Genomic DNA, 18028 nt, shown 5'->3' with positions numbered 1-18028 from the left:
TGCTGGCTGGTTCCTGTTTTCAATTTTAGTTCTACAAAGGAATATGCATAAAATTCAACTCAACTTACATTTGTTTTGAAGTAATTTGAAATGAAAGGAATAAAGAGAGAGGCTCAATACAGACAAAAAATATATCGTCACCCAGGTCTGTAAACCAAAGAGGGTCACTGGACCCAAAACTTTAACTGTGCTCTGTCTCTTCAGATGCTTCTAGACCTGCTGAGTTTCTCTAGCAAATTCTGTTTTTTTTAAATTTCATATTCCAGCTTCCACAGTTTTGTTTATTTTAGCATTCAACTCATTTCAATAAAAGTTTATTTTGGTGAGCGGGGCTGCACACAAATGAGAGAATATCAAAATAGCAAACAAATCTCAGATAGGATTACCAATAGGTAACTGTAGTAAAACAAAAGAGCTTGCTTTTTCATGTCCTGAAGATCTCCAAAATGCAGCGCAAGATTGCACTTTTAATTTTATGTATCTGAATACATACATAGCAACACTGATGATGGACCTTGGCCATAGAACTTATATTATCTCTTTTTGGCAGATCCACAATGCTACAAAATTGAACAGACTACATTTGGTGGGATGGGGGAAATGGGGGAGTGAGGGATTGTGGGCGTGATTTGTAATGGTAATAAATTCACTTGTGTACACTTTTAACTTATTGTCTACTAATGATTCCATTCAGTCCAGAAATAGTGAAGAGCGAACCTTATGGAGAGAAGGCAGATATTTGGGCAGCAGGATGCATTCTGTATCAAATGGCGACTTTAAATCCTCCTTTTTACAGTAGTAACATGCTCTCCTTGGCAACAAAGGTAGGAATATTAAGCAGTCTCTCAGAATTATGAGAAAACTGTTTTGTAATTTAATATAGAATCAAGTAGCAAATGAAAAGTTAAATCTTTCAGCTGATGTGACATCTCTGAATTTGAAATATGATGAACTCAGCAACCAATTTATAAATGTATCTTTAAGATATACTTATAATACCTTTAAAACACTTTGGGATCTCCTGGGTGTGTGAAAGATTCTATACAGTCAAATTTATTCCTTGCTTTCTTGCTTCCTTCTTCCATTTCCCTGTTTCTCATCAATAGCAACCCATGAGCACCCTTTGACGTGTGATATAAATTCCATCATTTGAAACTTAGCATTCTTGTGTTTGTCCAAATGGGTACAGGACATAATGTGTGTTCAATGTGCCATGTACCAACATGTTCCTGTTTCAGATTATTTTATTTATCTTTACTAAAATGTTTACCTAGCTTATCTGCTAAAATCTTTCACTTTCTAGATTTTTAAAGACATTTCTCCACAGGTTGTTTAACCCAAGAACTATATCCTCATACTTGACTTATTAAACTATACTTTTTGCATTTGATTTGCCTTCCACTCTTTGGGCAGAATTTTCATGGAGCTGACCTGGTCACAATGAAGGTGCTGGCTGTGGGGTTGAAAGCCCTACCATCACAGTAGTGGGCTTTACAATTTTCGATTAACTCGGCCATGGCATTAGCATTGTCCAGTCTCTGGGTTTCCCAACCAATAAAGGAGTGCAGCTGTGATGAAAATCCATACCTGTCAATGGAAGGTTTCTATTTGAAGGAACCTCAGTAAGTGATAAAGTGATTCAGTCCCAGATTGATTCCCAATGTTTCAGTGACCACAAGAATGGAAACACAATGTTGGAAGGATGCCCTCCACACTGACGTTTTAGTTCTCTAACTCTTCCTTTGCTGATTCCCAGGCACAGGACGAAGAAGCCAGTCCCTTATACCAAACAACTACAGATGGAAGTGGTTAAGGAAATGCAGATGTGTGGTCACTCAGATGTGTCCTGTTCACAACACAATGGATAAATCCAACCTAAGCAGTTACCACCCTATCAGTCCACTCTTGATCATCAGCAAAATGATGAAATTGACTGTGCTATCAAGCAGCACTTGCCAAGCCTACTCAGCTTCTGACCTCATATCAACCTTGGTCTAAATATGGGTGAAAGGGCTGAACTCCAGAGGTGAGAGTAACTGCCCTTAACATCAAAGTTGTATTTGATAAAGTGTGACATCAAGGAGCCCTAGCAAAACTGGAGTCAATGGGAATCAGGGGCAAACTTTCCATTGATTGGAGCCATACCTGGCATAAAGGAAGATAGTTGAGGTTGTTGGAGGTCATTCATCTGAGCTCCAGGAAATTTCTGCAGGGGTTCTTCAGGGTAGTGTCTTTGGCTCAACCATCTTCAGCTGCTTCAGCAATGACCTCCTCTCCAGTATAAGGTCAGAAGTGGGAAGTTCACTGATGATTGCACAATATTCAGCACCATTCACAACTCCTCGAGCACTGAAGCAGTCCATCTTCAAATTCAGCAAGACGTGGACAATATCCAGGTTTCGGCAGACAAGTGACAAATAACATGTAACATTCACGCCACACAAGTGCCATACAATTATCATTTTCAATAACAGAGAGTGTAATTATGACTCCTTGACATTCAATAGCATTGCCATCACTGGATTCCCTCATGATCATCGTCCTGGTGCTTACCATTAACCAGAAACTGAACTGGACTAGGCCTATAAACATTGTGGCTACAGTAGCAGAGGCTATCAGAGGTCAGTAACACTGTAGCAAGTAACTCAACTTCTGACTGTCCAACATCTACAAGGCACAAGTCAGGAGTGTGATGGAAAACTCCCCACCTGCCTGGATGAGTGCAGCTCCAAACACACACAAGAGGCTTGACACAATCCAGGACAAAACAGTATGCTTGTTTGACCTGACATCTGTAAACATTCAGTCACTCAACCACCAACAGTCAGTAGCAGCAGTGTGTGCTATCTGCAAAATGCACTGCAGAAATTCACCAAAGATCCTTTGACAGAACCTTCAAAACCCCAAGTGACCACTACTTTCTAGAAGGACAAGGGCTCTGGATAGATGGGAACAACACCACCTGCAAGTGCCCCTTCAAGCCACTCACTGTCCTGACTTGGAGATACATTGCCCATTCCTTCACAGCTGTTGGGTCAAAATCTGGAATTCTCTCCCAAAGGGCATTGTGGGTCTACATATAGCACAGGACTGCAGTGGTTTAAGAAGGCAGCTCACCACCAACACCTTCTCAAGGACAAGTAGGGATAGCAGTAAATGTTGGCTCAGCCAGCAATGCTCACATTCCACAAGTGAATGAAAAAATCAAAGCTAATGATTGCTTCATACCATCAACGTTATGAATGAAATTTGGAAAGATTTTATGTTTTGAAAATTGCCTTTTAATTAGTTAAATATAAACCACTGATATATTTGCATTTTTACACTTACTTAACACTTGCCTTTCTTGCAGTGTTTTTGGCATTTTCTTGCTGGTCACCTGCATTTTGTTCTGTGATCTGGAACCAGATTTCCTGCACATGTGTACCCAATATACCACCACTACCACGATGATATGCGTTTTGTTTCCAGCAATCTATAACTGATGTGGCAATGCTTAATATCCCCAATAACATAAGAAACCAGGGCATGGGGAATGTGGTATTGAAAGACCTTTCAGAAATTTATTTGCAGCTCGAATATTCAAATATTATTCAAATATTCACAGGCATATCTTTCTCTGGGTTAACATTAAGCTATTCGGTTACGAAGAGTAGCCATGCTTCCATCAGCTTGTTATGCTTCAAGTGGCCCAAATTAAGATAGAGTCTCAGACCTTTGCACCCTCAGTTCACATATTATGGTGTGATAATGATATCACAAGCATGTCTCTTAAAGGTATGTTTACATACCAACTATCATATATAATACAACAATATTCTGGAGTATTGATACATACAGTTAACCTATTAATTCACTTCTCGACATAATGACTTTTTAAAAGAAATTCAACATGTAATATAAATCACACTACTATGTCTTCATCTTTTTCTGCACTGGATGTCAAACAGATCACTTTTAAGTTTCTGAAATATATAACAACTTTGTACTTTTGTACTGATTGTTTTACCACATTATTTAAGAATTACACCTTGACAATTTTTTGGACAGAATTAAAAGTCAAACTTTGCAAATTGGCATTGGCATAAAAAAAGAAAATAAGCATCATAAACAGATTACAATAATATCATAATGACATAATAAAGAGAAATGAAAAGACCATTAAACAATGCAACATGGCCCCCAGCTCTTTTTCCTTCAGTTTCTTCCAACAATTCATTCTGCTCAATAAAAACCAAAAGAACTGCAGATGCTGTAAATCAGGAACAAAAACAGAAGTTGCTGGTAAAGCTCAACAGGTCTGGCGGCATCTGTGAAGAGAAAATCGGAGTTAACATTTCGGGTCCAGTGAGGAAGGGTCTGGGGAAGAGTCACCAGACCCGAAACATTAACTCTGATTTTCTCTTCACAGATGCTGCCAGACCTGCTGAGATTTTCCAGCATCTCCCGTTTTCATTCTGCTGAATGTTGCTTCTACTCATTCTTCTTGATATCCCTTAGGGTAAGAGGGAAACAAACTATCCCATCTCCGGGAACAACTGGTATATGCAGAATCTGCAAAGTTAGAACAAAATCTTTTAACTCTTGCCACACTCTGCCTGCATACTACAGTTATTTTGAACAGTTCTGGAAATAACCAAACATTTCTACAATCACAGCAATAGCCGGTAGAAATAAATTAATTGCTAAACTGAAAGCAGTAAATGAAGCTGTGATAACCCCTGTAAGGCCCATGGGGAATCACTAATTAACGTATGAGTTCCTGGCCCAGGAGGCCCAGGTTCAAGTCCCACCTGCTCCAGGGGTGGGTAATAATATTGCTGAACAAGTTGATTAGAAAAATAGGTTAAATTAAAATAAACACATACACAGGGCTATGGAGGAGGTCATCTCTGCTGATTGTCTGCCCCTTTTCCATGGTTTCTTTCAAGCCCGGTTTCATTGGAGAGGGAGAAATAGTGTCCACCAACACTCTCAATGCTTTTAGAGAGAGAGGGGGGCACCATGGGGGATGCAGTGCTTTATTTACCCCTCCAACTCCATTTTGATATAGTCCCTTCCCTCTCTCCCTATGACTCCCTCACTTTTGATGGTTTGCATTGCCCATAATGGGCTTTGCTTATAAATATTTAATCGGCTACAAGGGTGTTTTATTGCTAGTGGTTACTAGTTAAACAAAAATGCAAAAAAAGGTCATGGTGATTTTGGTGGTGGGAAGTTCGCTCAGATGAATGTAATAGCACTGCTGGATAGAAAAATAAAGCAGATCCAAGAATGTGGAGGGGGTCATCTCTGCTGACTGTCTGCCCCTCTTCTGTGGTTATGTTTGTGACCGGGTGCCCTTGTAAATGGCGCATGCAGTGCCTATCAATGCTGTTGATGTCTTTAGAGAGAGGTGGACACTGTGGGGGGCTACAGTACTTTATTTCCCCCAGCAAATACCTAAATGCATTTTGCTGCTGACCCTGTTGATAGCACTACTGCTGCATTCACAGAGATCCTCTTGACTTGGCACAAGATTTAAACTAACAGTGGAAAAGGGAAGATACATGCCACAGAAATTGCTAGAATGTTACAGGCAGCTCTCATTAAGGTCAGTGGGGATCACCATTGCTTTGTCACTGATGGCTGAATCTGACCCATTGTGTGAAGCATAGTTTAAAAGTCATTTTTTCAGCAAAGTAGTATGGAGGACATTTAGTTCCACTCAGTGCCCAGGATTTCTAGCAGAAAACTTTTCAGTGGGAAGTTATTTAAAGGTACATAATGTCAGCAATATTTTCAGATTTGCCAGGAGGGGGATGACATGTCAAATGGCCCTCTTCTGTGCTGTTACCATTCTATGATTCTATAATTCTATAAATCTATTAGGGGCTTCTGTAAGCTATTCCTGTCTTTTGTTTCTGTTGGTTGTTGCAACAGTTCCTAAGTACGTAGGGTTAATATTGACAGTAGACAAAAAGATTTCTTTTGGCTTTCCCTTCCCTATGAATAATTTTCTGAACTTTATTTTTAACAGATTGTAGAAGCAGCCTATGAACCAGTACCAGAAGGACTCTATTCTCACAAAGTTTTCGAAACTATTAAAAGGTAAGAGCATAAGGCCATAAGAAATAAGAATGGAAGCTGTCTATTCTTCCCTTCTAGCCATCTCCATCATTCAATGTGGTTGTGACTGATCTTTTACCTCAGCTGTACCTTCTCATCTGTAGGTTAGTATCCAGAAATCTTTCAATCTCTGTCCCAAACGTATGGGAAAATTGAGCATCCACAGCCCTCTTGTAAGAAATTTTAAAGATCCATAACTGTTCGGGCAAAATAGTTTCTCTTCATCTCATTCCTAAATGGTCAACCCCTTGTTCTGAAACTTTTGCATGTGGTTCTAGATTTTCAAGCCAGGTAAAGTATCCACCCAGTACCTACTTTATCAAAATTTTCTTTGTTTGAATGAGATCAGTAATTATTCTTCTAAATTATAAGAAGTATAGGCCCAGCCTACTCAAACTCTTGGTATTTGACAATGGCCCCATCCTAGGATTCAGTCTGGTGAACCTTTATCACCTTGTCTCCATGGCAAGATATTCTTCCTTGGGTAAGAGTATCAAAACTGGAAACAGTATCTTCCAGATGTGAAATTACCAAGACCCAGAACAATTGCAGTAAGACTTCTTCACTCTTGTTCACCAAACCCTTTTCAATAAATATCAGTATATCGTTTGTTTTTCTAATTGTTGGTGCACCTTTTTTCTGTTTATTCACTCACGGAATGTGGCTGTCACTGGCTGGGCCAGCATTTATTGTCAATCCTTAATAGCCCTTGAGAAGCTACCATCTTGAACAGCTACAGTCCGTGAGACATAGACCCACTATGCTGTTAAAAAAGGAATTTCAGGATTTTGAGCCAACAATTCTGAAGGTATGAAGTTATATTTCCAAGTCTGGATGGCAAGTGGCTTGCAGAGGAAATTGCAGATGGTAGTGTTCCTGTGTATTTGCTGTCCTTGCCCATCTAGATAGTAGCAGTCATGGATTTGGAAAGTGCTCTCTAAGGATCCTTGGTGAATTTATGCAGAGCTTCGTGTAGATAGTACACACTGCTGCTAATGAGCATTGGTGGTGGACGATCTAGTTATTTATGGATGTGGTGTATTCTTTGTCCTGAACGGTATCAAGCTCCTTGGGTGTTGTTGGAGCCACACTCATCCAAGCAAGTGGGGAATTTTCCATCACACTCATGACTTGTGACACAGCACTGCCAGCCCCTTCTCCTTAAGCAATCTATACACATCAATGTTACATATGATAACACAGTGTGGAGCTGGAGGAACACAGCAGGCCAGGTACCATCAGAGGAGCAGGAAAGTTGATATTTCGGGTCGGGACCCTTCTTCAACATCAACTTTCCTGTTCCTCTGATGCTGCCTGGCCTGCTGTGTTCCTCCAACTCCACACTGTGTTATCTCTGACTCCAGCATCTGCAGTTCATACTATCTCTCAATGTTACATATGACTAGCTTCTCCAGCATTTAGGCCTACACTTTAAGAACCTGCAATAAATCCTGCTTCACTCATGACCTGGATAAACTGCTGCTTTAGAGTTCTGAAGAAGGGTCCTGACCTGAAACGTTGACTTTCATACTCCTCTGATGCTGCCTGACCTGCTGTGTTCCTCCAGCTCCATACAATGTTGTCTCTGACTCCAGCATCTGCAGTTCTTGCTATCTCCAAACTGCTGCTTTAATCATTTTTGACATCAGTGTGACTCAAGATCTATTGTAATATGGCAGACTCTTTACTCCTAACTTTCCTAATCCTGTCTACCACCTACCGGGCAGAAGTCCAAAAAATGACAGAGTATTCTCCACTTGCCTGAATGCTGGCAACTCCAGCAATGCTCAAGAAACTTGATTGACAGTCATCCACCACTTTCAACTTTCACTCCCTTCACCATCAATGCTCAGTGACTGAAATATGTACATCTACAAGATGCACTGCAGCAGCTCGCAAACAGCCTTTGCATAGCACCTTCCAAACAAACCTTGAAAGATCTGGAAGGCCAAGAACAGCAACTGAATGGAAATGCCACCACCTGCAACTACTTCTCCAAGCCATACATCATCCTGACTTGTAACTTTTTTGCAATTCCTTTGATGCTGCTGGGTCATGATTCTGGAACTCTGTTCCTAACAACAGTGTGTTCACCATGAACTGCAGCAAGGGCAATTAGATGTTGGCCTTGCCAGTGACATATGCAGTGAATGACTAAAATAGTAAAATCTTAACTGCTGTATGAAATGGCCCAGAAACATACTGGTCAAACCAGTCCTCCATTCTGAAGTATGCAAGACATGCTAGGATTGTGATGAAATACTCTGCAGATGACTGCAGCTCCAACAGTGCTTAAAAAGCTTAACACCATCCTGGACAAAGCAGCCTGCCTGATGAGACCCTACCCATTGCTTTAAACATTAGCCCTCTCTGTCACAGTCTACAGTCAACAAGATGTTTTCCAGCAACTCTCAAACCTGTAACAGCATGTTCTGTATCAAAGATACCATCTTGAAGACAGGAACTGCAGCTGAATTAGAACATCACCACCACCAATTTACTCTTCAAGCCATGCACCATCTTGACTTGAAAGCATTACAATCCATTCATTGTCACCAGGTCAAAATCCAGAAAATAAAACCCAAATAGCACTGTGAGACAACTTTCACCACACAGATTGCAGTAACTCAAGAGGGTAGCTAGCAATGGGTGATAAATGCTCACTTTACTAGTGATGCACACATCTCATAAACAAATAAAAGCTTCATATATTTAACAATTGCTGCTGGCTTCAAAATGTGTACAGGCAGTATTCTTTTTTTTCCCCCTTAAAGAAACTGGGAAGCATTTAAGTCCTCCATTAACTATTTAATGTTTTATGTTGGAACCATTTACTGCCATGACCACTTCCTATCCTCCTCACAATTTGCTGGATCTGCCTTGTCACATGCGTACTATATTAGGCAGCCTCATACATCTTCAGTATATACTACCTCTCACTAGCCAGAAATAGGTGAACCATCCATATACACAAGTCACCACCTGAGGACCTACATTTGGGTTTGTCAGATGAGTCATGTCTTAGCCATTTCCAATTTACACGATCAGTTGCTACAAAGTTTTGCCATTGTCTCCTCAGTGATACATTTGGTTCAAGAGCACCTCTTTCTGTAGAAATGAAGGTTATGTTTTTTGTTTTTATGCTTGTATTTTCTCTAGTTCATCATTATGGGCCGCTCCCTCAAGACTTTGTGCTATGTGTGTCTTTTATTCCCCAATATTTAGACAAACTGTATTCTGTACTCCAGCTAGAGGAGTCTCTTTAAAATAAACTATCAGGCTAAACCTTAGGCTCTAAGCCAATAAAAATTAGTAATGTGGAAATGTGTCCACCAGTAGTCAGTGCACTGTTAAATAAATTCTGTTGCAAGGCATGAGAGAGAATCTGGATTGTTTAGATTGGACACCAAAGGCTGGAACTTTTGTGTTTTGCACAAGTCTGTGCTTTTGGAGGATTTGTTGCCCCAAGACTCATTGAACTTTCTTACCATATCTTACCAAATTCACCTAATTAATTACCAGTCTACCCTACGGCATCTCTTATGTCCAATTTCTGTCCTATCCAGTAACACATTGTTCCTAAACCAATTTGTTGGTCAGTGGGTATCTGTCAAAAGACTAGCATCCTTTGAATCTGCACCATTGTTAAAAGGAACCTAGGTGAGCACTGGCATTGTCAGAGTCAGAACTTGGCAAGAAAATGAAAATGGCAGTGTGAATCTCTGAGGGAGATCTGGAGGTGGTCTAGATGAAAAACATCCTCTTTCCGGAGGGGAAAGGGGCCATGCCATAAGACCCTGCCAGCCTGGTGCCACGTTGCCACCTGGGCCAGGGTTGTCTCTAGGGTGTGGAGAAATGTCCAGCAGTGCCACAGGAAGATCAGTGACCTGTTCCACCAGTGTAAGTGACACACTCTTCTCTCTGCCACCTCACACTTACTCTAACTCTGCCATTTCCCACAAAGGCTCATGCTCTGCCAATCTCACTACTGCATGCACTAACTTCCTTCACTCACTCTCGATAACCTCCCACACCACTCATCTGTATGCCCAATGTGCTGCCTCCTCAGTCCATCAGAACAGCTCACCACCTTTCCCCACGTGCAGTAGTACTAACAGCCATGCCCTTGACGGCAGTTTGGTCATAGGCAATGTACTTGTCATTCAGAGCAAATGGCGAGTTGAATCTACCAGGTATGCACTGTAGTTTCCTTGTTGAATATTCTTGACATCAAGCTTGTTTGGGAGCTTGGTAAAATGGGTAATTGAATATTAATGAGATGAGCTGTATCATGAGCAAGGTGTTTAACAAGCATTAATCCAGCGTTAATCCCCAAGTATCGGCATCTCACTGTTGTTTAACAAGAATCTTGGCACGCTGCTTGTGAAAAGCATACAAGGTGGTGTGACTCGTTCCCAATGTTGAGGTGGGCCCCATCAGACTTCTCATCTGATTCAGTCACAACCCTCGTCACTCAGACCCCAAAAGATTCTGCATTGAGGTCAGGAGGGGTTGTGGACCTGTGATTGCTGCATGAACTGGAATAGGAGAAGATATTGGAGATCTAAGAGAGAAAGACTAGAGTTAAGTGTGTGGCAATAGAATGGGCAGCATTTACTGTGAGGAGAGGATAAAGGAATGATTACATGGAAATCAAGTGTATAAGGATGAATTCTTGAAGGTTTCTCTACCACTAGAAAGTGGAATCATAGAATGGTGACAGCACAGATCAAGGCCACAACATTATCCTAGAGGGTAAAATCAGTAAATAAAACCTGTAGTACTTGGAACTGAACATACTGGTCATGCTGGATTTTGAAGTGCTCAAGACAAGTCAGACCAGAATATCTAATTTTCTTGTGAAAAGACAGGTGCAGTTATTACATCTTACAACCTGTTTCAAAGGGAGATAGGACTTGCAGCTGTTGTGATATTACCACAACTTCTGTCTCTTATATCTGTAATTTATAATTTTTATTGCATTTTCAACAGGTAGGTATAAAATCTTTTGAACAATGGAAATGTGTCCACGGTTAGTTTTAAAGCAATTTCATGCCATGAATCGTCAAAGAAATGCAGATTTTGTGAATTTAAATTGTCCCTACCAGGCACTTTTACTACGTGATGCCAATACTGTATATTATCACTATATTCAACATTTTCTGTGAGGATTTCTCAGCATCAATACAGGCTTCTGCAGCATGTCATGTGGCACTGGAATTACATGATCTGTGTATATTCATATGTATGTATTCAGTTGAATATGTGCAACCTTAAAAGTCGTGGCATTTTTATTTAGAAGCTGAATTTTGTTTTGTATATATATTTATCTATCCCCACAGGTGTTTGACCCCTGATTCAGAAGAACGACCAGACGTTGTGGAAGTAAGTGCAATGATTTCAGATATTATGATGAAATACATGGATAACTTATGCACAATGCAGATAACAATGGAGAAGAAGCTTGATCGGGAGAGAAGACGCACACAGAGGTATTTCATAGAAGCTAACAGGAATGTAATGAATTACCATCATCAGATCTCCATGCTATCACAAGTAAGCATTTTAGTTTTATTTGTTGGAATGTTATATAAGTTGTAGTCTACTGGATTCAGTGTAGAATTAGAAGAAATATTCATTCATGACCTCTTTTTGTATGGTGTCTGTTCTTTCTTTGACTTGTACGTTCTGAGCATTTTTTTGTCACCAGACTTAAATCTGAAAGATAATCAACTAGCTGACACTCATGTTCCAAACAATGGTGTTAATTATTCTCTACTCTGATCAATTGTGAGATTGTACTCTTGATTGTACTGTTTATCTAATACATGGTACAGTCACTCTTTAACTGGTAGCTTCACCAGATTGGCCCGCATTTTCAGATACACGTGCTATTGTTCTCAACATGCTTTTCCACATATTTAACTGAACCACAATTGGCCATATGGCAGAATAGTAATGGAGGTATATGGAACATACTGAGCCATATGCAATGTAATGCAATTCCAATGCTTTTAAGCCATATTACCTTATGGGTGACCAATTTTCAATATCTAAATGTGTTCTTAATCAATCCAACTACCCATGCTGGTAGTGCTGCACAGGAAAGTGGAGGGTGTTCTCGATGTGAAGCCGGAGCTTGGTTTAAACAGGCCTGTACAGTGGTCACTCTCACCAGTGTTCTTATCGAAAAATGCATCTTCAAAAGTTAAATTGGTGAGGTTGAGACCATGAAAATTCTTTGCTCATTTTGGTTCTATCACCAGCTGCTGGCAACTATGTGATGTTCAGATCTCAGCCTATTGAGGTTTTTTCGCACTCGTCACCACATTCTCCTTTTTTTGATTGGCCTTCTCTGTACATGAGCAACAATGTGAAACATATAGGCCAGCCCAAGAATATCTCCACAAAAGTTGACTATACTGTTCTGAATTTAATGTCACTCTATAGGAATTTTCATTGATTCCACTGACCAGGCAAGTATGAGTTACATTTTTATTGGCGCATTGTGCATTGACCTTTTGAGTATCTTCCACAGCAATTAAGATGCAGTATATAATTGCAATATTATGTAGGAAATTCTGCAGTTGAAATGGTGAATTATCTTCTACAGTAAAGTTTACTTTCTTGCATTAAAGGACCATTATGATAAGTCAAGTCTTGGAGGCAGCAGTGGAACAGCCAGCATGAAGAGTGAATCATCAGAAACCAATGACAGCCCATTAGATGACACACACACACAGCATAATAAAGATGGGGATGAGAGACTGAATGATGCAGTATTTATTGAGAACATTAATTCTGCTGAGAACACAGAAAAAGGTATAACTGAACTTCTTAACATTAAAAAGGTAGAGATGATGTACTGCAGTAAATGATTAGCATGTTAATAATGTTATTTAATACAGAATTAATAATACAAATAAGTTGGTCAAATGTATTTTATATTGTAATTATTTCTGACATTTTGAAAATGTGAATAGTCATAATATTTCAGAAATTTTGTACACAATTAGAATGTGATAATTTACATTGACTGTAGTTGTGATCTACTCTGACAGTATCCTTAAGGATTGGAATTGTAAAACAATTAAATGGTTTTAACATGAATTTTTATTTCATTGGTAACTGATACAAAATCCATGAACTTATTATTGTAACACTGGCCTTTTAATATGTCTTCAGTTTAAAATGTGTCAGTGTTACTTTCTGTTGTTCTGTAGATATATGTCTAGAAATGGATGATGAGTTGAACATTTCAGATCACTTCAGCAGTTCCAGTCCAAGCCCCATAAAGAATTCTACTCTGGGTAAGTGTAGTGGTTTAAAAAAAAAGCATCTATCTCCATGTGTTTACTTTTATTTTAAAAGTGCGTATGCCTATCTATCATAGCAGGACACAAATAGATTCTGGAATTCATATAATTTTTGTAAGGTGGGTACGTAATTAAGAAGTGATTTTACAAATTCTGCTCTTAGTTCAGACTTTCTCTTGCTGGAAATATATTTCTAGAGTACTTTAGTGCAGAATTCAGTTATGTAGCTTTCAGCCATGCTATCGAAGCATACTGTAGATAGGCAGTGGTTGCTGGCACCAAGAAGCATGTGCATTAGCAGCAATATTTCTTGTAAACTTAGTTACAATTATCAACTAGTTATACTATTTTAATGAACCAGTATATTGGGTTGCATTAACTGTTAAACAAAGTACAAATTTTCTTTTAATTTTCAAAAATCAGTTTATTATTGTGCACATGTGAATGTACATGTGCAGTCAGCAATAATTGGTGGTACATTACTTGAAATACCAATTAATGATTAATAAACTGGTATATTGTGAAAATAGTGTTTTACAGTGTTCACATAAATAAACTGGCAAAGTAAACTTGAATTTTCAATAAATTGTTGTTGGTGTGCGTGTGTGCACATATACATTTGGCAATTGTCAGTGGTACATGGTATGTGCATGGGTATCAGCAGATGGGTATACATCTATATTTTATGCTGTTGGCTTTAATTGGAATGACAAATGCAGGTACATCTGCTGAATGCACCTGAAAACATTGATTACTGTCATAATGTTAGTGACATTAAACAGGCTGATGCTGTGCTTAATTTAGTGAACACATCTGCAATGTCTTTGTTCATCACTCCTAAAACATAAGCAGGGCCCTCTTGTGTTGCAGGATGAGTGTCCATACCCCTAGACTGGGTTCAAGTCCCACCTGCTCCAGAGGTGTGTGATAACATCTCTGAACAGGTTGAGTAGAAAAATAGGTTAAATAAAAGCAATATGAACCTGGACAGATACTTACATAGTTACTCAACAATTTGCAAATGATAACAGTAGTTATTGTGTATTGGTCAGGATAAAGGCATTATGTATGTTACCATATTAGCTAAAGCGGAGCATGTGGAAGTAACAAGTCAGAGATGATTCAAGTCAAAAAAATCTCTTTATTACAAATATGCAGCTGAAAAATTCAAACTCTTAAGTCCCTTACTCTCTTAAAATTCCCCTCTTTCTCTCTGTCTCTCTCTCAACTGAAGTCTGTCACAATATGACATCCTCTCTTATTTATAAAACCGATTCTACAATGCTGCTTCACCATGCACCCTCATATGTCACACCAAACAAGCCATGCTTACTTTGTAAGCCAATATTATATTACACATTCTTAACTTGCAGGTGATCTTATTGAAAGATCAAAAAAGGGGATGATTAGGGGTGGTCTCTACCTCAAAATCTTTGTTTATCCTCCGTTACAAGGTTCCAGTTTCTCAGGTGGTAGTCAAACTATTCAGTTTTCTTGAATCAAATCACAAGCCAGGACACAAGTATACTACAAGAGAAGACTATCACATTATAAGTCACATCAGCACTTTTCTTTCACTGGAATATTCATTAATATCAAATCAATGTGTTCAATTCTGTCGCACTAAAGGTGTGTTGTTCCCAATTCCATTTGATGGTGGGTCATAGACTTTTTGTTAACTGTTATTCAAATTGACACATTCCATTAATTACTATTTGATCACATTTAGGAGCTCTATAGAAACTTTACTATTCAATGAAAATACTTTTCATATTTACGTAACATATGGTTCTAAGCATCACCAAGGAATGTTTTAGTTCTCCCAACATTTTTTAGCAGTATGAGTTTATCTGCAAATTTAACTACTGTCAAAACTAGAAATCTGTCTAAATGGCAGCACAGATGGGGGATTTTCAAAATAATTTGCACGCAATCTACTGAATCCTTTTATTGTACCCTCCTTAGGAACAATCTACACTCTCCCTGAATTTGTCAAAATATGACCATGCTACATAACCATTTAGTTAATCATTTAATTAATCAACTTAATCTATAAAAGTTAATAATTTGTCCAAATTTTCATTTATGTCCAAGTCATCAGTCTTGAAATCTGAAAAAAAAACTTCCTGCTTTTGAATGGTGGTAAAATACCCAAGGCCATACTTAGCAAGACCTGGACAATAACCAGATTTGGCCTGAAAATTAACATACATGGCACACAAGTGCCAGGGAATGACCATCTCTAATGAGAGACAATCTAAATATTTGATGTTATATTTGATGGCATTACCATCGCTAAATTCCCCACTTGGGGCTCATCATCAACTAGAAACTGAACTGGACTAGCTATATAAACACTGTGGCTAAAGAGTAGATCACAAACTTGGAATCCTGCAGTGAGTAATTCATCCCTGCTTACCCAAAGCCTGTCCACCATCTACAAGGCACAAGTCAGCAGTTTGATTGAATACTCCATGTTTGCCAGGATGAGTACAGCTCCAACAATATTCAAGCTTGACAACATCCAGGAAAAAGCAGCCTGTTTGTTTGGCACCACATCCATAAACATCCATTCCCTCCACTACTGATACTCAGTAGCAGCAGTATGCACCATTTACAAGATGAGCTGAAGAAATTCACCAAGGGTCCCTCAGCAGCAACTTCCAAACCCATAACCACTACCATCTAGAAGGACAAGGTCAGCAGCAACATGCAAATGCCAGCAACTCAAAATTCTCCTCCAGTCCATTGATGATCCTGACTTGGAACTATATCACCATTCCTTCAGTGTTGCTGGGTCAAAATCCTGGAACACCCTCCCTAAGGCCATTGTGGGTCTACCTATTAAAAAAAACTGGACTGCAGTGATTCAAGAAGTCAGCCCATCACCACATTTTCAGAGGCATCTGTAAGGGCAATAAAAGTAGCCAGCTGACATCTCACAAATGAATAAAAGAACAAACCTTGTTTCTTATTTAGCAAAGAAGTAACTCAATATCACATGGTTCCTTCATTTTACTACTGGTCCTAAAGTTCACTTTCAGAAAATGGGTGGATAATCATCCCAAATACTTCAGATTTTGATTGACTCCTCTCTCTGAACATTTCTCCAAAGTACTCTGGTTAGCAAAATGTTTAGTTTTAAATCTTTTGACTTATAAACTGCTAACCATCTTTTCCTACTACTATTAAATACCAGAGGTAAAAGGTTGATTAGGCAGGGTCCAAGCATATAGTTTTCTAGTCAAGAGTTTTATTCCAACTTACACATCACAAAACCTCAACAAACTGATTACTTGTTCCTCATATACATCTAGGATATTATCCAGTTATCCTTTAATTAATATAGCCTTCACCTGTCCCCTATTTCCATTTGACCTCAGGTATTCCTGATTGACCTTACTTGATATTAACATTGCAGTCCTGACAAAACTGTTGTTACAGATTCCACAATAAGTTGTGAGATCTTCAATCTCTTTTGAGATTTCTGGCCACCACATTGCTCACCAAACCTTTGCTCTAACATGGCAATGCCTAATTGTCCCGATGGATCCTTTCCAAGACAACTTCTCAACTGGAAGCTGGAATTACCAGTCTTCACCCATACAAGAGAAAGCTGTTTATGATTTTGAGATGCTGTTGATGTTGACTTGTTGGCTACGGGTTCTCCTTGGCCATGTGAAACATTTTGTTTATGCCATAGTAGATAATCTCAGTAGATTCTTTCTCTTTGATTTTGGGCTCAATTATAAATCGAGGAAGCTCAAAGAAATCTTCTGCTGGTTACTGTTGACTGATTGGCCCACACGGTTTATTCCTTGGAACACATTGAACTGCTTCTGCTATTTCAAGGATGTTGTGGTTAAGTGATGCAAACATGATAATTGTTGATTGTGATTTAAGTATGTATTTTCAACTCTATTGCACTCTATGTTTCAGTGTTACTTGCAGTATATCTTTAATGTTGGAAGTTATTCCATCTGAATTATGTAATTTCATATTCCTCGGACATGTTATTTAATCTGATGAGACAGTAACACTTGCCCCTTTGCCAAGCTTAAAATTAATGATGGGTCAGTTCTGTCAAACTCAGTTTGGTGAATTATCAATTTGTGTGGAATGTCTTGAGTATTTTTTTCTAATGGTTGTAATTCTATAGCATTACCATTTTTCCATGAGTAGCTTTTCCTGCTCTGAAATTGCATTCTACTTCTGCACATTTCTGGAAGTGATCTATCATAGCTGGATATTGTTTGTGCTTACGAGGACTTTTTGTTCTACATTGCCAACATTGGATTTTAGCATCTGATGTTTGACCTTGAGAAACTAGAAAATGTTCAGAAAAGATTTCTGAGGATGTTGCCAGGGTTGGAGGGCGTGAGCTATAGGGACAGGTTGAATAGGCTGGGGCTACTTTCCCTGGAGCGTTGAAGGCTGAGGGCTGACCTTATAAAGATTTGGAAAATCACAAGGGGCATGGTTAGGGTAAATAGGCGAGGTCTTTTCCCCAGGGTGGGGAAGTCCACAACTAGAGGGCATAGGTTTACGGTGAGAGGGGAGATATAAAAGGGACCTAAGGGGCAACTTTTTCACACAGAGGGTGG

The 18028-nt window shown here is 39.1% G+C and overlaps 1 protein-coding gene across 1 annotated transcript in view; it reads left to right on the top strand.

Annotated features, from left to right (window-relative positions):
* nek10 (NIMA-related kinase 10) overlaps positions 1-18028 on the top strand; it is a 180869-nt gene that overhangs the window by 125821 nt on the left and 37020 nt on the right. Inside the window, exons 21-25 of the mRNA XM_048608532.1 lie at positions 695-824; positions 6020-6090; positions 11451-11664; positions 12747-12930; positions 13332-13418. Coding sequence (XP_048464489.1) covers positions 695-824; positions 6020-6090; positions 11451-11664; positions 12747-12930; positions 13332-13418 — 686 coding nt within the window. The remainder of the gene's footprint in view (positions 1-694; positions 825-6019; positions 6091-11450; positions 11665-12746; positions 12931-13331; positions 13419-18028) is intronic.

This window comes from Rhincodon typus, chromosome 2 (assembly GCF_021869965.1).
Source record: "Rhincodon typus isolate 14 chromosome 2, sRhiTyp1.1, whole genome shotgun sequence".
NCBI classification, from domain to species: Eukaryota; Metazoa; Chordata; class Chondrichthyes; order Orectolobiformes; family Rhincodontidae; genus Rhincodon; species Rhincodon typus.
The sequence above is the reverse complement of the archived record's forward strand: the minus strand, read 5'-3'. Positions and strand labels throughout refer to the sequence as shown.